Source organism: Branchiostoma floridae, chromosome 3 (assembly GCF_000003815.2).
Source record: "Branchiostoma floridae strain S238N-H82 chromosome 3, Bfl_VNyyK, whole genome shotgun sequence".
NCBI classification, from domain to species: domain Eukaryota; kingdom Metazoa; phylum Chordata; class Leptocardii; order Amphioxiformes; family Branchiostomatidae; genus Branchiostoma; species Branchiostoma floridae.
The window spans coordinates 1,865,128-1,886,362 of record NC_049981.1 but is presented as its reverse complement, the minus strand read 5'-3'; the positions used below and the strand labels follow the sequence as shown (position 1 = coordinate 1,886,362).

The 21,235-nt window shown below is 42.3% G+C and overlaps 2 protein-coding genes across 4 annotated transcripts; one reads left to right on the top strand and one right to left on the bottom strand.

The window, feature by feature from the left end:
- The first annotated feature begins 3,004 nt into the window (after positions 1 to 3,004).
- On the top strand, positions 3,005 to 14,727 carry LOC118411493. Of its 3 annotated transcripts, XM_035813790.1 has the most exons (11): positions 3,005 to 3,265; positions 5,128 to 5,448; positions 9,389 to 9,433; positions 9,563 to 9,601; positions 9,759 to 9,800; positions 10,160 to 10,289; positions 10,674 to 10,741; positions 10,986 to 11,137; positions 11,697 to 11,840; positions 12,121 to 12,192; positions 12,574 to 14,727. In XM_035813790.1, exons 1-10 carry the CDS (start codon positions 3,196 to 3,198, stop codon positions 12,148 to 12,150), a joined length of 1,041 nt encoding a protein of 346 aa, XP_035669683.1. In that variant the 5' UTR covers positions 3,005 to 3,195; the 3' UTR covers positions 12,151 to 12,192; positions 12,574 to 14,727. The 3 variants fall into 3 exon arrangements, with proteins under 3 accessions (XP_035669683.1, XP_035669682.1, XP_035669680.1); XM_035813789.1 differs by lacking the exon at positions 12,121 to 12,192 and having other exon boundaries at positions 12,592 to 14,727; XM_035813787.1 differs by lacking the exon at positions 12,121 to 12,192 and having other exon boundaries at positions 3,008 to 3,265.
- LOC118411492 lies at positions 14,575 to 17,132 on the bottom strand. The gene is made up of 3 exons (XM_035813786.1): positions 16,300 to 17,132; positions 15,773 to 15,953; positions 14,575 to 15,442 (listed from the first exon to the last, which is right to left on the bottom strand). The coding sequence occupies exons 1-3, from the start codon at positions 17,116 to 17,118 to the stop codon at positions 15,273 to 15,275; spliced, it is 1,170 nt and encodes a 389-aa protein (XP_035669679.1). The 5' UTR covers positions 17,119 to 17,132; the 3' UTR covers positions 14,575 to 15,272.
- Positions 17,133 to 21,235: the final 4,103 nt, after the last annotated feature.

Genomic DNA, 21,235 nt, shown 5'->3' with positions numbered 1-21,235 from the left:
TGTCAGAGCGCGATTCACGGTTTATATATAATACTGCAATATGATTGCAAAGACAACACCCGGAACCTACTTGGTCTGGTCTGGAAGTTGCAGCCAGCTAGCAGAGACAGTACCTAGTAGGATAGAAGCAAACTCTAAGGCTCCTGGACGGGTCTGCGGCCTCTATAAGGACACTTTTGACAGCAAATACATGCACGCTCAGTCAATGTTCTTTCAGTCGTAGAACGAGCTGTATGGATCAGCCGATATTCGTAGGTGCGTGAGACCCCGCCGAAGTAGACTCCCTTGCAGTCTTCGGGAAGGAGCTGTTTTTTTTTGGGGGGGGGGGGGGGGGCGTTGGTCCTCAATTTTCAACGTTGGCTATGTTCTCTTGTGCCGGGAAAGGGAGTTTGTTGAGGAAGGGAGTTTCTTGTGGAAGGAAGTTTGCCGTGATAGCGAGTTTCTGCTCCTCCCGAAGACTGCAAGGGAGTCTAAATCGTCCTAGACAACCTAGCAGACTTGAGTGGTGACTTGTTGGACTTAAGCTTTAATGTGATAGTGCTTAATTTTGTATCGTCCTCGGATGCTAAACTCACCCTCACACTCAGGGTTGACAATTACGGCAAAGCCTATGATATCACCCCTGACAACTCAGCCACAGTATTCGGTTATTAGGGGTGCCTTGCTTATGAATATTAATGAGCTTGCCCTTATATGGGCAGTCAGCCGTTGGGGATCGGGCGTTGGCATGGTGAGCAAACAAAGTCATGGTAATACGTAACATGATTGGCTGATAGCTTCCCAGCGGCCTTTGCGAGACAGCTTGCGACAACAACAAGCCCAAGAAAGGCCTATTCTCTGATTGGTCGACAGCTTGTTTGTGGCGACAATCATAATAGCCACTAATAGGGCATGGGATAGCAGGGCCCCATAAGGTAGTGCCGTTGGGGACCGGGCGTTGGGAGGATGGCTAAACTTAGCATATATAGTTTTTCTTCTGAGGTGTCCAAAGAAGACTGAAATTTGTGCTATGCTGAGTCATAACGCATTCTTTCTCTCTCAAAAGTTGACTGCACTACAACACAGTAACGACCAACCACCCCTATAGCACAATGGGTCAACCCTGAAGGGTGTACATGTCCACCGCCACACACAGCTAGATACACACGTGGTCATCCTCTTTTTCAAAATTCCACAAAAAAAGTAGAAAAAATACATTCTTACCTTCGCCAAGAAGGTTATATATTGGGTAGCGTGTGTTTGTATGTATGTATGTATGTGTGTAGAACACCGGCATAACTGTAGAACGCCTGAATGGATTGTATTGACATTTGGTATGTGTGTAGGTCTTGATGAGACCTGGAAACGATTAGATTTTGGGCCCCCTAGCGGCCTGGGAAAGTACTGCAGCGGAACTTCCTGGTTTGATATCTCGAGTTCTGAACATGCTGCGGCTGTGATTTTTTAGTGGGACAGCTCTGGATGCCAAGAGTAAGCGGTATAGGTTTGGGCCCCCTAGCAGCTTGTTTTGGAACTGCAGGGTAGGTTTAGTGCCAGACTTTGAAAGGGAATAACTCAAGAAGGGGTTGACGGATTGTTATGATTTTTGGTGTATACTTTAGTGATGCTTCACATAATTATGTATTAATTATGCAAATTGGTATCTAATTTGCATAATTAATTAGAAAATCATGTATACACGCTAAGTTCTATTATAGGACCATTGCAACATGTGACATTTTTAACTAAGAAGGAGAAGAATATTGATAGATATATATTATGCAAAATAAAGACCTAATTTGCATAATTAATGAGAAAATGCTATAATGTCATTGTGGTAAATGATGGGAACTTCTTACTTGTAGCATATGGAAGTTATGGACAGGTGAACATCATTGAACATTAATTATGCAAATGAGGTCCTCATTTGCATAAATTATCAGAAAATGCGATAAAAGCCTTCTTTCTTAACATAGATGTGTACGTCTGTTGTTTGGTGGAGGAGATGATCAAGTGATATAATTTATGCAAATGAGAACCTTATTTGCATAATTAATGAAGCACACAATTAACACAGCAGTTGTAAAGGCTAGGATCATTTGGCGAAGGTATGGGGTCGTGGAACTCTAGTATTACATACGTTACCCGCCGTTTGAAAAATGTTGTTTGACTGTATAAAAATGTATAGAAAAAATGACTATGTCTATGTTCTTCGAATATAATGTTAAGCTGAAGTTCACTCCTTGGCTTGTTCTGAAATAGATCAAATGATTGGAAAAACGTTAACAATTACTAACTTCAGTCACTGAGTAGATTGTAGGGCATCGACAGGTATTATTCTACACGCATCTCTGGATAATGCAGCGAAGTGTTAAGGCACTCGCATGTTGTACAATATTACTAATAAAGTTACAAAACTACAGGTTTCTGCATATTTCAATACGATCGAGTCTCGCCTCATCTTCTATCTGATATTACAATAGATTCGGGAGGTCTTCCTAGATTCTGTTTTGGTAGAAGTCTCAGGACTGGAATAAGACATCTAAATCCATTACACGTAACGTTATGCCTTTATATATATTCGTGCCAAATTTCAACTCATTCGATTAAAAAACGAGTCTGTTAATACCATTGTCATCCATCAGATTAGCACTTCCTTTTAATTTCAAAAATTTTTAGATATTAGCAACATGTGCAGTTCAAATGTTTTGTATTTACAAGTTGCCACACATCGTATCCTTTACAATTGCCGTGCAATAAAGTATATAACGTTATATATGTATAAACAACAATATAAACGTTGTGTGTGATATATTCTGGAACATCAACTTAATACAGTGTGTTTCTTCAGGAAAGTATGCTATGGTCTCTAGTTTTATATAAATGAGAAAGAGTTTTCATGATTTCTCGACATGCAGTTGTCTGGAAAAGTGTAAATGAAAAGTTTGTAGGTTTTATAGCGCCGCCTGTTGGTTAAACCAAGAACGACAGGTCAAGAGGCCCTGCAGCTGACCTGAGTGATGACGTCACGCCCCGCCTCTTTCATTCACTTCCGCCTTACGAGAACTGTCTGAAGCAGTGCTTCATTCTTGGAAAAATCTAAGACTTCCACCGAGTTCCTAAGACATCCTGAGTATGAAACCTTGAGGGAGGTGTTGTTGAGAGTGTGAGGGAGGGTGTTTGGGAATAGAACCCGTGTTCTCTGGTACAGCAGCGATGTTTTGGTGGTCTCTGGCGGCGCTGGTCGTCGTGGGTTCGAGTTTCGGACGGACTCAGACTACTACAGGTAATATTCATAACTACAGTATTGTAGAATTACATCAATATTGCGCCTATCTCAGCTACTATGACATTTTAAACCTTCAAACGGACTCAAAACTAGACGTTAAAGTCTTGAAACCCGAAAATTTACGTTCAAATTTAGAACAATAACATCGAAACTTACGACGCCATAAAAATGTGAAAGTGATATTTGATATGATGGCGTGACTTCCTCATATGACGGCATACTCTGATGTAACGTTACCTGTAGAGATGAACACCTGCTGTATCATACCTGTGGACAGGTGTGTCACATAGGTGTGCCAGACAGGTGTGTTAGACAGGTATGCAGGTAACATTGTTACCCTTTACCACCCACTTGTACAGGTAAACACTTCACCCACAGGTAGTGTAAATATTTATCCATTTTACAGGTAAGAGAGGGCGGGGCCCCAGCAGACTAATAATCAATGATAATCAATAACTACTAATGTTGAGCTGACTAGATTTGAGAAGATTGGTAGGGCCTGTATTTGTTTGTTTATTTAGTAGAATCGCTATTATTAAAAAGAAAGGACCATGTACATATAACAAGTCAATAGAACTGCTCTTGGCTAATGATTCAAAGCCACTGTGGTTGTTTCAATGTAATATGTCATGAACCAACTCATAGGACACCTGTTATTTAACGCTTGTTCACCTAGCTATATTCGCAGGGTAACCTTTATCCATTGTATTTAACACCGGGGTATTTTGGGATATCAAGTCGACTGAGAGTGGTCTCAAAATGCATTATATTGCAAAAAAATGCAATTTGAAACCACTATTCATCTACGTAATATCCCTAAATATCCTGTTTTTAAATACAACGGATATAGGTTACCCCGCGAATAAAGGTGAACTAGCGTAACATGGTGCTACCGGGTGCATTATTAAGACTGAAGAGAAAAACAAATTTGTTATCAAGACCTTTTTAAGAATGTCTTGAACTTGAATTTGCATACATTTTACCTGGGGATCACTGGTGCTGTTAGCCTGAGTACCATCCGGATAGTAGTTCGCTCCAACATGTATCATACACTTACGTTATATACAGTTGCTTCTTGCTCTGATTTTTACTATACACTACATATATATATAGTCACTGTTCTGCTATTCTGTTCAGGAACCTTGACATCTCTAACATCTGGAGTCATCAAAATTTTGGACAAGGGCGCTGATTGGTCCCTACACATCAGCAAATAAAGGAATGGGTTAAAGCACTCGCTCAAACAGGTGTTCCAACACCCGAAACGGCCTCCGTCCGCTTGAGGGAGGTCCTGTTGTCACCGAAAGGGTTCATGAACCCATTCTTTTATTCGCTCATTAACTGACGTTACCATCAACGGTTTGAATGTGCAAGTCTACAGATGGGCAGCAGAAGCGAACATAGGAGCGAACCCTGATGGTACCCAGGCTAACGGCATACACCACTTCAAAATTTAGAAAGAATTGGAATTTGGGGACATATTTAGACCAAAAATGTGTCTAGCCAAATGACCTGGAAGTTGATATAGGGGTGGCTTTCACACTAGAGATGGAAAAAATTGAGTAGCGTGTTTACTAAATGCAATAGGGGTATTCCGGAAGAGCCCATTCTTGAAATGGGAGGTCAAGAAATAAAGATAATCATTTTGAAATAGTATGATTCTCGATGGTCTATTTCTGCAAAAGTTGATATTGAACAGTCCATTTTTGCATTTAGAGGGAGATGGAGTGAAATATGCTGTATTTGCTCCTGAGAAAATATTGGTCTTTCCAGTTTGTTAGTTTTCTTCATTCATTCATTCATCCATTCATTCATTCATATTCTTAACTTCAGACATGGATTCTCTTTTTTTCTTTCAGAAAATCCACAGGATAGTTTCCAATACCTTGAACAGATGGAATTCCCCACAATAACAGCTGTTGACCCAGACGGAGATGCAAGCTCCCTCCTCACAGTAAAGGCCTGTGCTCAAAAATGTTTGGATCTTGATAACAGTTGCCGTGCATTTGGAACAAATCATGGCACGTTCCGCAGTTGTTATTTCTATAATGAACTGGAAGCACCAGCAAATCGTAGTATCAAAGACTTGTACATCAAGATAGGCCCTACCACCGAGCAGCCTGCACTACTCACTCAGACTACAGGTGGCGCTACTCAGCAGAAACAGACATCACGGCCAGGTGACTTCTCTTCTTTCTCTTCTTCTCTTCTTCCTGTCTCTGAAGTTACATAGTCTGTATAACACAAACTCTGCTGTTCATGGTTGTAACTGGCCCCTCCCCACAGAGGAAGACAAGATACAAGATACAAGATACAAGATGACTTTATTGGGTATCGCAGTGATTCCACTGAATTAAAAACCAATTTACAATGTTTAAAATCCTCTGATTTGACAGGCGCACATCACATGTGACTTAGCGATACTAACAACAATGCCTTACGTTTGCACTTAACATGATAAGAGCAGACGATCAATAGAATAACTAACATATTGACATGAGTCGATCACAGTCCATTCTCATTCATTAGTCGGGTCAGGTACGGTATGGTAGAGTTCAGGTACCGGTTCGTTTTTGCTCTAGGACAGTTCAGTTTGTGACTGTTGCGAGTTACTCTGCCAGTGATGTGACCTCTTAGGGGTGGTAGCCAGTCTCTAAAGTCAGAGTCCATGAGCGAACTGGCAAACTTAAGACACAACTGTTCCCGTCTCGTGGCAAGTGGGCACAGTCCAAGCTGCTCCAGCGCATGTGAATACCCGGGGTAGTCTCTGCCCATGATGGTGCGGCACGCTCTTTTCTGGAGCTGTTCAAGTTGGTCAGACTGGCGCTTGGTCAGGCCAGGGTGCCAGACAGGAACGGCATACTCTAATATTGGTCTGATGTAGCCAATATAGATCGATACCAAGTCACATTGAGGCAGATTGAACTTCTTCAGTCGTTTCAGAAGGTACAGTTTTCTTCCTACTTTCGCTGCCATGTTGTTGACCTGCTTGTCCCAGTGGAGGTCGTTCTGTATGTGAAGACCGAGCACTTTGAGGCTTGGGACTACAGCCAGTTCTGTACCGTTGATTCGGAGAGGGGGTGGTAGGGACGGATTCCTGGCGAAAGACACGTGCATACTCAGGCATTTGCCACCATTCAGGAGCATGTGGTTTATTTGTGTCCATAGGAACAAGTCGTCAAGGTCATCCTGTAGGGTGGAGTGCTGTCATAGTGTTCTTGTCTCAAGTAAGTTCATGTCATCGACATATTTCCATACGGGGTTGTTTGCATCGCTTGCAGCGTCGTCGATGAGGATTAAGAACAAAATGGGACCAAGAAGGGTACCCTGAGCAACTCCACACGACAAAGTTTCCCAGTCGGAGAGAGACTGGCGGTACCGCACTCGCTGACTCCTGCCGGAAATGAAACTGCAAACCCACGGCACCAGCTCTGGTCTTAGGCCCTTGGTCAACAGCTTTCTAATAACAGTGTTATGGTGGACCCGGTCGAAAGCCTTCGAGAAGTCAGTGGCAACAACCGTGCTGATACTTGCTGGGCTTTCAGCACCCTTAAATAGCTTGTCTACCAGACTTACAAGGGCATGGGTCGTAGATCTTCCTTTCAAACTGCCGAACTGTCTCTGATCAAATGTGACGTCATTATGAATCCATCTGGTGACAAAGAATTCGGCGATCTTGGCAAACTGTGACGTCAAAGATATCGGTCTCAGTTGGTCAAGGCTGGCTGGCTGGGACTTGGGGACAGGTACTACCACTGCCTGTTTCCATTGGCTGGGTACTGTGCCTTCAGCGTAGGAGGAGTTCAGAACGTGACAGAGGGGTGTACTGAGTTCACATGCGAACTCCCGCAGAACCTTAGAAGGGATGCCATCCGGGCCAGGCGCCTTGTTGGTCTTGACAGCCAACAGTCTCTTGTAGACATCCCAGACATGAAGTGTGGGTAACTCCTGGGAGGCCGGGAGGAAACTGGGAAGCTCAGAGGTGTCCAGTGCAGGGAGAGCTTGAGATACCGCAGCGAACTTGGCATTGATCGTGTTTGCAACAGTAATGTTGTCGGCTGTCTCCGATCCAGGAATCACAATCGCACTCTCCTGTTTGGTTGTATTTAGCATTGTCATTATTTCCTGGTGCCAACGTCTGGGGTTGCACGTCTTGAGGGTGGATACGTGGTCTTTGTAGTATGACTTCTTTGCATTGGCGAGTTCTCTCTGGATGCGGTTGCGGTAGAACTTCCATACAGACGGTGTCTTCCGGTGAAAGGCCTTTTGTCTTAGGCTGATCAAGTGTTTAATACGAGGAGTTACCCAAGGTTTGTCCGTACAGTGTGTTTTGAGGGTCTTGGTCGGAAAGAACGTGTCTATGGCACTTTCCAGCGTGGCGTGGAAAGCGTCAGCCTTTGCTGCTACACCAACCGCATCATATACTTCCGACCACTGATGTTGGGTTATCCACCTGCCAAACTCGAACATGTCTGTTTCCCGCAGCTGCCGTACTCGCTTCTTTGTGGGCTTGACCTTGGGTTTGTCACTCGGGGTCCAAAGGACACAGGAGTGGTCACTCAGACCCAGCGGAGGTAGGATGGAGGGCTGCTCATACATGTTCTTCATGTTTGTGATAATCAGGTCAAGCAGTGCGTTACCCCTGGTGTTGCTTTTTACGACTTGAGATAGGTGACCTGCTCTGCAGAGTTCAGAAGTGTTCGCCCTGTTGAAGTCCCCTAGTAGAGCAATACCGCAGTCGGGATGCTTGGTACGGATGTCGTCCGACGTTGTCAACAGGTGGTTGAGAAGCAGGTCTCTGTGCGGTGAGTTGGGTGGAGAGTAAATGCCACAGACGACGATAGCTGACAGCGGTCTTGGTAGTCGAAGTGGTCGAGTCCACACCCATATGCACTCAAGCTCCGTTGGTACTGTGTATTCAGTTAGTTGTCGTGACGGTATGTGCTCTTTTACGTACACCGCGACACCGCCACATCTTCTGTCCTGCCTGTGCTTGGAGTACACATTAAAACCACTCACCGCGATAGCAGATTCAGGATGGGTGCTTGATAACCACGTTTCGGAGATGACCCCGATGTCGACTTCATTGTGTGACCGAGTTGCTTGTAGCTCATCTATCTTGTTGATAAGCGATCTGGGATTGCACAAGATCATTCTTGGGACGTGGATTGCCTTCTTTGAAGGGGTAGCAGAACTACGCTGGATGCGACGAAGTATCCGAGTCCTTTCCATACTACTGGTAGACAGGTATGCTGCGTTGTTTTGGTCAGCGTCGACGGATTTGCATAACAAAGTAGCGAGGTGAGCCGAGGACTGCGGCCTATTACCAATGGTGGTTAAGATTTGACGAATACAGTGTTTCCCACCTTTGCGTCCCCTTGGTCTGGAAAGCATTTTCAGTACACCTGCTTCAACGAGAGTTGACTTTACCTGCGGCAGCAGAGGTTGCGCCATGGCTCGGAAGGTCCGTAAGAAACCAGAAGAATACCTGTAGAACGACGCCATGACTGGAGCACGAACACAAAGCAGCAGAGGCTCGGCTTACGTACAAAAGTCCACCAGAACGCGTGAATCACTCTCGTTATCAGTCAGATAAGTTCCCAGAATGGTCAGCAACTATTCCGATATACATAAAACCAGCAGCAACACAAAAACGAGTCATTTGAACATAAAAGATCAAACATTTTAGGGACAGAGGTATAAGCCGTGGCTGCCCCTAAAAGCGCCACCTATCAAGTCGGAAGTTGGGCGGGCTGCTATAAGCAAGATTTAATCAGGCTAGAAGTTTGAGGGATGTAATAAAAAAATTTAGTATAGAAAATAGCCCATAAGGATAAGATTGTTGCAAGAGTTTGCAATGCAAGCTAGACATTTTTTTAAGAAATGCCAGTCACCTTAGATGTACAAACTTCAAGACAGTTAGATTTGGAAAATCTGTTAAATCTAACATGTCTTCCTGAATCCCTTTTGTCATCCATTGCTTACATGTATTTGCTCTGCATGAAAGCATCATGATAGCAATTAACTTTGAAAATGTTCAACATGCGGTACACAACACTTGTAATAATACATGTAGTTTTGCTCTAACCAATAGTTGCTGTTTTGCTTTCTAACACTCAGTAACAGCTACTACATCTACAGAACAGACCACAAGTTCCCCATATGGTATGTATCAAAGCAAGACTAACAGTGATCTACTGCTGACTTTTATCCCTATTTTAGCATAACTTCAATTCACTGTGCATATGCTGTAGTGCTGCACTAAACCGTAGTCACTGTTTTGCTTCCTAACAGCCACGTCAAAAAGACAGACAGCTACAAGTTCTACATATGGTACGTATCAAGACTAACAATCATCATAACCTGACATTCATCCCCATTTCAGTGTGTCATGCTGTGCACATGTCAGTAGTTTGTTTTCTGTAGATATTTTGTACTGCTGTAGTCCAGAACCTGCTCTAACCAGTAGCTGCCGCTTGTTCTCTAACAGTAACAGCCACATCTACAGGACAGACCAACAGTTCTATGTATGGTATGTATCACAACTCACGATCAGTTTCTAGGCTCTAGCAGATTTTATGTTGATCAATTGGTTTCTTACCAGAGACTGTCAAGAAGGATTATGTTTTTACCAGTGTTCATTACATACTACCTATTTCATAATAAAGCTTGAACTCCTTTTGGGATATGATTTTTTTTTTGATAGATCCAAACTATTCATTGATACACATTTCTCCTTGATCCTTTTTTCTAAATGTATTCAGGGAAACTATAATCAATTATGTTGTAATTTGATCTCCCATAATATTTGCAACTTTCCATGCCCACATACCACCAAACCAACCCACTCATGCAGAGTTGATAACTGAATCTTTTTCTCTGTCTCAACAGCTCCCCCTGGTGGCTCCAGCGGTGATAACACGGGCGCGATTGCGGGCGGGGTGATCGCAGTGCTCCTGCTGGTTCTGCTCATCGTGCTGGCCGTCCCACTGTGGCGGCGCTACAAGAAACGCAAACGAGGGTCAGTCAGGTCAACAGTCCCTCCAAATATTTAGGATGTGAAATTTGGATAAAGTTTGGGGTTAAAACAGTACTGCTGTGTTGGAAAATGTAATTTAGAAGTCACAAGACTTCACAAACATTTCAAGACTTTAGAGTGTTTAGAGGGGAAAGTGGCACACACAGTTTTAGAGAGTAGACATAATCAAGTCGTCTGTTTTAATCTCGGTCTCCATCTTGCAAAAATTTTACTTAGATGAAAGTTTGAAATGTTATAAACGAAGCAAATGTGACCTTAGGTTACCAGCTTGCACAAAGTTAAAATGTAGAATAGTCAGGACTTGAATATGTTTGTTTATTTTGCTAGTAATATTTGAAATTGCCTGAAATAATATCTGTTTTTCAGGGAAGCGTTTTATGACCGAATGCAGCAGAACGTTCGCATGGATGGGATTCCTGTAGATGCAGGCACAGGTATGCAAAGTAAAAAACCTAAATCTATGATATATTGTTGGAATACACTTTTTGTCTTACCAGCAGGTTTTTCTTTTGAGTTCCCCAGGAAAAACTGAAATATGTAATGACTGTGTAGTTGGACAATATACATAATTCATAATTTGCGGTGTAGTAACTGTTGTACAATATACATTTTTCACATTGTCAAAGAAACTACAAATTAATTTGCTGTGGCCTAAGAATGGTTTTAATTTCCCTACAGCTGTTAGGTTTTCCGCTGCCGGAAACCGTTCCAACGGAAAGACAGAACAAGAGATTCTCCTGGAGCAGGGCCCGGCAGACGGGGGGACAGTCGAGTACGCAACCGTCAACAAAAACAGGAAGAAGGCAGAACCAGACAGGCAGGAGCTGAAGGTTTGTTTGTTTATCAGTTGAGTATGCATGACTGTCAACAAAAACAGAGAAGGCACAACCAGACTGGAAAGAGCTGAGGGTTTGTTTGTTTGTCTGTTTGTTTGTTTGCTTATCAGTTGAGTATGCACGGCTGTCAACAAAAACAGAGAGAAGGAACAACCAGACGGCAAAGAGCTGAGGGTTTTGTTTGTTTGTTTGTTTTCATACTCTTCTAGACCGAGAATGCCAAGCAACATACAATTACACTTCAGGCCTGGAAGTAACACCTGCTTATGTGAGTAAGTGCAGGTGACATTGAAGCTATGCAGATAATTCTGATTAATGTTTGACAATGTTTAACTTTAGATTATAAATCATATTAGGCCATGTTGATTTGATTGTATGGATGACATCCTCTGGGAAACCCAAAACTGATGTGTGTGTGCGAATGAAAAATGTTTGACCACCCAAAAAAGTTGCCTTCATAATGAGGTAAACCAAACATTAGATTCTTCTTTTTTGTTCTTTAACATCTTCTTGAAAAGATGACTTATTGTTCCAATGCTTCTTCTCCATGTAGAGTGCTGAGGGTGCAGCTGAGGGCGCTGACCTAGAGGACGATGACCCCAGCGGGTATGACACCCTCCAGAGGACCAGGGACCCATACCTGTATCCCATGACCATCGCTGACTTTGACCAATCAGAGGACCCGGAGCCTGATCAGGTGACTACATGTTGTCATAGCAACCAGGAGATTTGTTTCTCCTACCTCTTCATCCTTTAACAGGGGGCAGGTTGAAACTGTTGTTTTTGTACACTTTTATACAATAGCATTTCATAACAAAAGAATACTAAAGAGGGTTTTGAATTATGCTTCTCCCAAGCTTTGCCATTTTTGTGTTAAAGCACATTGCTTGAATATGCTTTTTATGTTCTTAACAGTAATTTTCGAAGCTTTGTTTGTATGTTGCATAAATGTCACGCTTGCCCCCCTTTCTGCCCAGAGTGACTTTGCTTACAGAGATTGGCAATGACCTTTGAACTTTGACCCTGCATTACCCTGCTGAGCCTACCAGGTAACCATGGTTACGACTGTAATGTGGATGACATCATCTCACAGTCACATGATCACCTCACAACAAGCATTCAAAAATCAATCAAATCAATCATTCGCCAGTCACCCCAAACCACCCACCCAAACAGAGTCAATCAAACAATATCCAATACAGCAAATTATTGATGGAACAATTAGCAACAGTTAAGTACATCTATCCTTCTCTTCATCAAATCCATCATTTCATCCAATATTTTCACTTTGCATGAATGCTTGAATATTAGTATTTGTGCTGATCCAGTAAAATACTTAGATTTCAACACTCTGTATTGTGTCTTAATTTTTGACAAATTTGCACTGTACTCCTACATCATTATCATTGTGTGCTTTCCTGCTGCTGTAGGGTCAAAGGTCACCGGAGGTCACCTACGCACAGCTTGACCTGGAGGACAAAGGTGGGAACCGGCCTGTGATTGGTGGAGAGAGTGAGGAGGACAAGACGGTCTACTCCCAGCTCCGACACAGTCGCATGAAGTATGACAACCTGCGGCGCTGACCTGCGAGTACACTTTGACCTTTAACCTGGCTTTGGTTCACCCTTGACCTTTTAACCTATAATCTGCTGCACAGTGAATGTTTTTTATCAAGATTTTATGCTGTTTTACACTTTTGTTTAACCCTTAACCTTTATGATATACATGACCACTTTGACCCTACTGACCTCTAACCTTTGACATTTACCTATGAACCCAACAGTGTACTACTGGTACTCGTGGTAGTGTTGTTTTTTTATTGGATTACTGTCTTTTCTACTTGTTCCTTCAGTTTACAAAAAAGTATCTAACTTGGGAAAAATGTATAGAATGTATCTTGTTCGCTGCAATATTTCTTGTATCATAATTCACTGTAACAACAATGAAGACAATTGCCTTTGTTGAAGCCACTTGTTTGAATGTAACCAAGGAGCTTTTATCATAAAAGCTCCTTGATGTAACATATTAGACTTACAAAGAATTCTAAACAGGAAGACAGAAATTGCATGTTTTTAAGTCATCTGTATAGAAATGTTGAGGCAATACTCACTAATCACTGATAATCAATAGATCGATTAACTAATGTTGCAGGAAAGTTCAATCAGTGTGGAACAGTATATTTTATGGATCAATTATTGGAAAATCATGATCAATGCAATCAATATTTAATAGGATGATGATGGGACCAATGGAAAACTTGACAATCCTCTTGAAAGACATTATTTTGGAATATAGACTTTATAGCACTAATATGAATGAAATATGATTATCTAGGCATGAATTGTGACCTTAATACGTGTATATCATAGTCAATGCAAATTTTGGTACCAAATATCCTAGAAATCTAAGAATTTGAGAAGAGATTATAGAAACAGAATTGTATGAATACACATTCCTGACTAGTGACCAAATGTATTTTCCTGTTAAGTTTCATAGCTGAACATCTGCCTTAAGCATGTGAAAACGTTGCTGCATCATCAGCTAAAGCTTGTTATGGAAACACATAAAGCATAGCTCTATACTATTGGTGTAAAAAACAAAGAAAAAAGAAGAGAATATTTTGTAAAACATTCCACTGACAATCAAGAGCTGTGCAATCACCTAAAAATCAATTTTATAAATCAAGGAACATATGATGCTGATCACTGCAGTTTGCAAAGATATGAAATATGGAAACCTATTGAATTATGATAGACTATATAATTATGCAATTTTGTATACCCAAACATTCCTTATGATGAAAAAAAATGACACCCAATACCTGATATGTAACATTTGACTCCAATATGACCAATCAAGGTACTTAGTGAACATGGTCAATATAAGGGACTCTATATTATTAGATGCTTACTTGTACAGGTTTGAATAACAGCTGAATGAAATTGTATCTATCGACAGTGCCTTTAGCAAAACTAGGCAAGTAGAAAGCACATATTCTACAGTCACAGTATTCCAGAAGTGGCTTAAACCAATTTTCCCAAAGATATAGGCCTGATGTCATCTGTGTCTGATAATTCCAAAACAATATGTTTTAAAAATTCAGCAGGAACAATGATGCTGAAATAATTTTAGTAAAGAAAAGTGCGATCAGGAGGAGATTCTTTACTAGATATTAAAATTTTAAGAGGAAAATTGATTAATTTTTTTATGAAGATCTAATGGCTATGATTTTATCTATAAACAGAATTGATAGGCATATTGGTTGTTTAAACAGATTGATTTTACGATTCATAACCTTTTTTTGTAGCCAAGTAGTATTTTTGTATCCATATTATAAGTGTAACATTACATGCATTTAGTTTTTTCACTCTATACGAACATTATAGCTAACATGAAATGAATTACCCAGATGGAAAGAGAGGAAACTGTTGGGGGCTTAAAGTGCAATCAGTTTGTATTTTATGAAATTAACAAAAGTTCCATGTGTACATGTATGTGTATATTGCTCTATAAGATTAATTGTGTAGTAAACAGGAATTCTGTATACTGTAACTAGTAATTTTATGCTCAATAAACAGCTGTCTTATATGTCAAATGTTGATGTTTTTGTGTGTTCATTGGTCTAATATAACCCCCCCCCCACATCTCCAACACCCTTATGACACATGATCTGGGACTATCAGGTCACATGACAGGTCACATGACAACCCCATTCAGCAGATGAAAAATAGCAGAATCCATTTGAAAGTCTTCTTACCAAGAAACTTTAACTGTCATGTTATATGTATGACTGTTAAAGTTTCTTGGTGAAAAGACTTTCAAATGGATTGTGCTGAAGTCTTACGAGCTATCTAGTTATTATTTTTGCCAAGAAGATCATGTTTTCGGTTGTTCCATAGGGTGATGGGTCTGTATGTAGGTCAACAGCATTTAAGTCGAGAAATTGTGAATGAAACTTTTTGACCTTTGGTAGGTGTGTAGTCAGTTGTGGAAAGGCATGACGTAAAGAGAGTAGTCTCGGGCATTATTTGTGTATATTTTTACGTACACATTACTATTTTTCGTTTCCTCAAACAGCCCTTAAAAATGTGACGTTATCCTAACATAGCTGAAGAAAAGAAACGAACAGCTAGATCACGCCCCAGTCCTTGACTTCCTGTACAATCTTCAGCAGTTCCGGTTGTTGACTGGGGAGGAGCCCTGGAGCAAATATCATCCGTTCAAACACCCCGATCGCACAGTCAGCACGGAAGTCTGCTTTCAGCTGCTCCAATGTGTACAATTGTAGACCTGCAGATTCTGTAAGGAAACAAAATGATGTGTATTTTTGCAGACATAGTCGTCACCCCTACGTTGATGGCCCTTTCGGAACGCTCACAAAATGAGAGAACACATGATGAGAGAAGGGGGGGGGGGGGTACAAGCTTAGTCATGTTTGGGACCGCATTTTTCCGATTGCAGCGCCACCTATCGGTGGGGCCAGTTATGTTGGTAGGTAATTTCCTAATGGTTGCGTAGTAAATCCATTCCATTGTGATAAAGGTATTATATATACAAGTGTCTTTGAACATGCCTGAAGAAATAAAGTCAAATATTTAGCTAAGAAACAACGATAAAGTCGAAACCCACTCTGCTCTCCCAAGGTCTTCTGTAGTTCTTGGTGGTAATGTTCCAAGATGGCGTCCCGCTGGTTGTGGAAAATGTCCCAACTTTGGAACATGAAAAGGACGACCAGGTCATAGGTCGGCGTTCGGTAGGAGGGAGTCTGCCAGTCCACTAGCTTTACGTCTGTGGCTTCATCCTCTTCGTACTGAGGAGGGGCAGACAAAGTATAATCACTTAACATAATCAGTGAAGGTCGAAATGATTAACGAACAATACATACAGTCTTACCATATAGCAAACAACACCTCGGTATTAAAAAAAACAACGTTATCAATAAAGACTTTAGTGCAAAGTATTCAGAAACCCAGAACGAGTCCACTCCATCCAAAAAAAACTACGTAATGATACCTCTTTACGTCGCTTTTGCGACTTGGCAAAGGACCAAAAATCATTCTCAATAGACTGTATCTTATACAATTCACATGCGTCAAAACAAACACTGGACAATAAACCATCAATTCAATAGCTGATCAGTGTGTATTTGACCGTACCTTGAACATGATGTTGTTGTTCCAGCAGTCCGTATGGCTCAGCACCTTCACCCTCGCAGGATTCTTCACCGCCTCATTCACCGTCGGGACAGTGTTCAGCTTCTCCAGACAGGCCAACAGGTCTATGGCGTCAGGAAAGGCTGATGCAAAGGCTTTGACCCCCTCTTGGTAGGCCGCTTCGTACCACTGTTGTTTGGTACGGTGGATGTCCATCAACCAGTCGTACCTGTCTGGTAGGGGGACTCCAGACTGGAGCTCCAGACGATGGGAGAGACCGTGGATCCGGGCCAGAGCTCCTACTGCAAGCTTCGTCTCCTGGAGGTTCAACGGTTGCGGGTACGGTTTGATCGAGAAGCCTTGAGTCTTGAGATTGTCCAGCAAACGAACGGACATCTTGGACGTCTGGTCACTAGCGGTGAAGTAGCACTTTGGGACAGGCACGGCATCTTCCACGACTCCCGAGCCCTTGGTTATGGGGAACACGGACAGTAAGTCCGGCACTGCCAAGGAGTAGAACTTGGACTCTGCTGTGTCCAGCTCAAGATAATCCTCCTCGGTCATGAATTCTACTTCCTCCATCATATGGAAACTTGTCAGCTTGGCCACAAGGCTGTGCCTCTCTTCTTTACCGTTCTTGTTGCCAGTGGCTACGAAGGCGACAAGGCTGTTCATGAAGCCCTGACCTTCCCCTATGCGTCCCTCGATGTTGACATCGGTGATGCTGACGTCAGGGTCAGCTTTGTTGAAGACCTGTTGGACCCAGGGTTGGGTGATATCTTCCACTGACCGTGGGACGGCGATCTTGTCGGACGCTGACATGGTTGGATCAGAGCTTTCTGGTGGAAAATGAAAGAGAATCGGAGTGTGTTTTTGAAAATTGCCGATGATCTATATACATTTGGATGTAATTAAGTATTTGGGGGCGGCTTAGCAAATTTCTGCTCAATCATCGTCCTCTTTAGCGAAATGATCCCCCCAGCTAGATCTCCATCCCCCCAGCTAGAACCAAAAGACTTCAGAACTCTTTCCTGCACACAGCCATCAAGCTGTACAATAAGACTACAGACACTTAGCTTGTAATGATGGTGGTAATGATGGTACTCAATTGTTAGGGTTGTATACTATTTTGTGTAATTTTATATTGTCCTTATGTATATACATATGCGGACGGAGCAGGCCATATGTTTGTTGTACATTCCAACGCCATTCAGGCTACCACTATGTGTATGTCTGTTATGTTGTGAATCAATAAAGGAAATGTAAATGATATTATTGTCAAGCACCAACTCTATTTAATGGATTTTCAAACAAAAGACATCTTTGTCCATCCGTTCGTTATATTGTATACGCAGCAAAACTACAATTGGCGTAACACACCAGGTTTGTACTACTGAAGAGAAAAAGCTGCATATACTGACAGATTTAATTCATCCTCTCACACTGGGAATGGGACCTACTTATATATATATAGCCGGTGCGACTCTGGAGAAAACGTATTTACTTGCAATACATAGACGTTGTTTGATAGAAAACATTACTCTGGAGAAAACGCATTTACTTGTAATACATAGACGTTGTAACAACGTCTATGTATTACAAGTAAATGCGTTTTCTCCAGAGTTTTTATAGAAAACAACGTCTATGTATTACAAGTATATGCGTTTTCTGCAGAGTCGCACCGGCTAGGACCTACTGCTCCTTTAGATTGTGGGCTTGAGCCAGAGGTGTGGCTCTCCTGAAACATGGGACCTTCCTTTAACGTCATACTCGAAGGATGGCCTAACCGAAGCTAGGTACTCATGTTCACCTGAGTCAAGTGAGGGAATTCGTGTTAAGTGCCATTCCCAAGGGCACAGCGTCGGACCATGTAAGGGCCTCGAACCCAATACCTCTGGGCTTTGAGCCAAGCAGGCTACCGTTACGCTACGCTAGGCTGCCTGAGATGTTCTGTGTAATTTCACTTTGGTGGACATAGGCTAACCTGCCAGCAAATTTCGTTTGACCTCCGCCATGATAGTTTGAAACGCTCCCTATCTTACTCGTGACCGCCGTAATCAATAATTGGATTCTTGTCGGTATGTGTGTTTGTGTGTGTGTGTGTGTGTGTGTGTAACCTGCCAGCAAATTTCGTTTGACCTCCGATAGTTTGAAACGCTCCCTATCTTTCTCGTGATCGCCATCTTGAATTCTTGTCGGTACGCGTGTGTGTTTGTGTGTGTGTGTGTAACATCAACAATACGAATCAACTAGAGGTACAAACACAACCCCAAATGGTCCCTAATGTCACCTGAAACAGGTGTTCGGGCATCTGTGATGCCTCGCCAGTATCTGATCTTATTCTTCATATATGTATAGAACAAGGTAGAATCATCTGCCGTAAACAAATAACTGAGTCACCTGTTTGTAAGGTCCTTAAAGTTGTAGAACGGAGACGGTGTCTATCTGGTTGACAGGGGGTTGTAGTTCACGCCTCACCTCACCACCAGGTAGAACGTGTGTGGACAAAGTGCCAGCAGTGCAGGGTATGGTTCCTACCAGGGACCATCCAAAACAGATCGGAGGGTAGGTTGTGTTAGCACCTATAGGGTTTCACAAACAAACACGCGGAACTCCGAAACACATACACAACTCAATACACGCAGACACACACGGAAGGACAATGTTCAAAAGAAGCTATTGAGGCACAAGTGACCAATCCCACCGTGATGGTTCTTGGTTTGTCCCCGACAAACCCAGGTCAGGAATACTAACAGTAACACGCCCAGAAAAATAATGCTGCTGTCATGACCACCAACTGACGGGCCCAGATTGGGGTCACCACACGTACGGATGGAACGTAATTGAATTTCATACAGGGAAAGACTGATCGTTGGTAGTAAGCAGAGACATTATAACTTATCTATCAAGCCTACCTATCTGTAGAAACTTGACGTACCCAACATGAGACACACAGGGATAGTGTGAATCAGTACATACACATTACCCTGGGAGCCAGACAGGACCGGGTAGCTAGCGAGTTTTGCTCGGGGAGCCAAGGCAGTCAGCCCGCCGATCTGCTATTAGCGCTGCGGGGAGTTTAAGCCCGAAGAGTTATCGGGAAAAGGGCAGGTGGACCTCCTTCGGGCTTTAACTCCCCGGAGCGCTAATAGCAGATCGGCGGGCCTGACTGTCACCGAATAAACTGTCCTCAGTAGCTGCCCGGTCCCGGCTGGCCCCAGGGTCATTGTGACATTGACAAGAGGGATAAAAAAACACCTGTCACGAGACTACAACCGTCAAGGTTATCAGCTTAAAGAGGCAACAAATTTATAGTATCAAATTACAGGAATGGGATGACAGTTTCAAATTACAGTCATTGGAAGTGAAGTATTTTTCTCCAACAAAATTTCACCAGGCTTCCTTAAATTATGTGTGTAGAACACGGGAGAGAATCTGTGCACGGTGAAGGAAAAATCTCTGTATGGTCCTTAATTATGTCAATGGGAATGCAGATGACGAGGATAATCTAGGCCCTGGGGTCACTAATTTAACTGTTATAGAACGTTATGTGACTGTGTAAATGTACTGGGGTCTTTGAGGTATTGTTTTTGTGTCAAGTCGGCAGCCATATACATTATGCAAAGGTCAACGAGAGGACACGAGTCAGGCCCTGTTGAAAGAAGGCTAGCCTGACTAAAATCGCGCCCCTAGCGGCTGGCCCTACGATTGCCGCCGCCGTAGGAGCTTGATGTCAAGCACGTCTAAAGCTCGGGGAGGGGGTCATTAACTCCAGCCAGCGAGAGCTTGTGTAAACACAGGCTAGAAGAAGGCCATGTATATTGAATTGTAATTTTAATTTATTGAGATTGCAGACAATGCAATACATGGAAAACTGACAGGCAGTTTAGCTGATATTGGGTGCCAACACATATATACATTTACACTTCTCATAGAATACACACGATCTAGATACAGTCCATTTATTCTTCATCTCTCGTCACACATGGCCAACTTCCAATGACTCCCCCCAGAAGTCTAAACCTTGCCCCGTGGCTGACTCTCCTCTGGGCCCTACCACTTCACATACAGGTGGTTACATGTACAGGTGGTAAATGGACTAATTCTCTACTACTAGATTTGTTACAGGTGGTAAATGGACTAATTCTCTACTACTAGATTTGTTACAGGTGGTAAATGGACTAATTCTCTACTACTAGATTTGTTACAGGTGGTAAATGAACTAAGGCCACAGCAAGTAAATTTTATGGATGACATCCGCGCGCTCATTAATTTTCGCCTGATTTCAGAAAAAAAAACAAGAATTTTTTTCTTCTTAAGGGAAGGCCGGATAGACGAAAATGGGTAAAGGTTGTGTTGTAATCTAATCATTGAATGTAGAATTGACACTAGAGACTCTGTAGCATTGACTGTAGTTGCAGAGGTGCAACTTGATAGATAGTTGGAAAAGTGGCACAACTATGGAAGCTATGAGTGTAGTTGCCAACATGGTTAATGATACTAGTCTATCACACTAGTGTCACTTTAACTACATTGGTGCACTTCTTAAATACAGGAATGAATACCTTGTTGGCTGTGATGCCATATATTGTCACTTCAAGTCTTGTTACAACGTCTATTTTGAAAATTTGCCATCTTGTTTTTTTTTTGCCCATCTTGTTTTTTTTTCGCCCTATCTCATTATTTTTGCAGTCTACAGAGGATGTCATCCATAAGATTTACTTGCTGTGGCCTAATTCTCTACTACTAGATTTGTTACAGGTGGTAAATGGACTAATTCTCTACTGCTAGATTTGTTACAGGTGGTAAATGGACTAATTCTCTACTGCTAGATTTGTTACAGGTGGTAAATGGACTAATTCTCTACTGCTAGATTTGTTAAAGGTGGTAAATGGACTAATTCTCTACTGCTAGATTTGTTACAGGTGGTAAATGGACT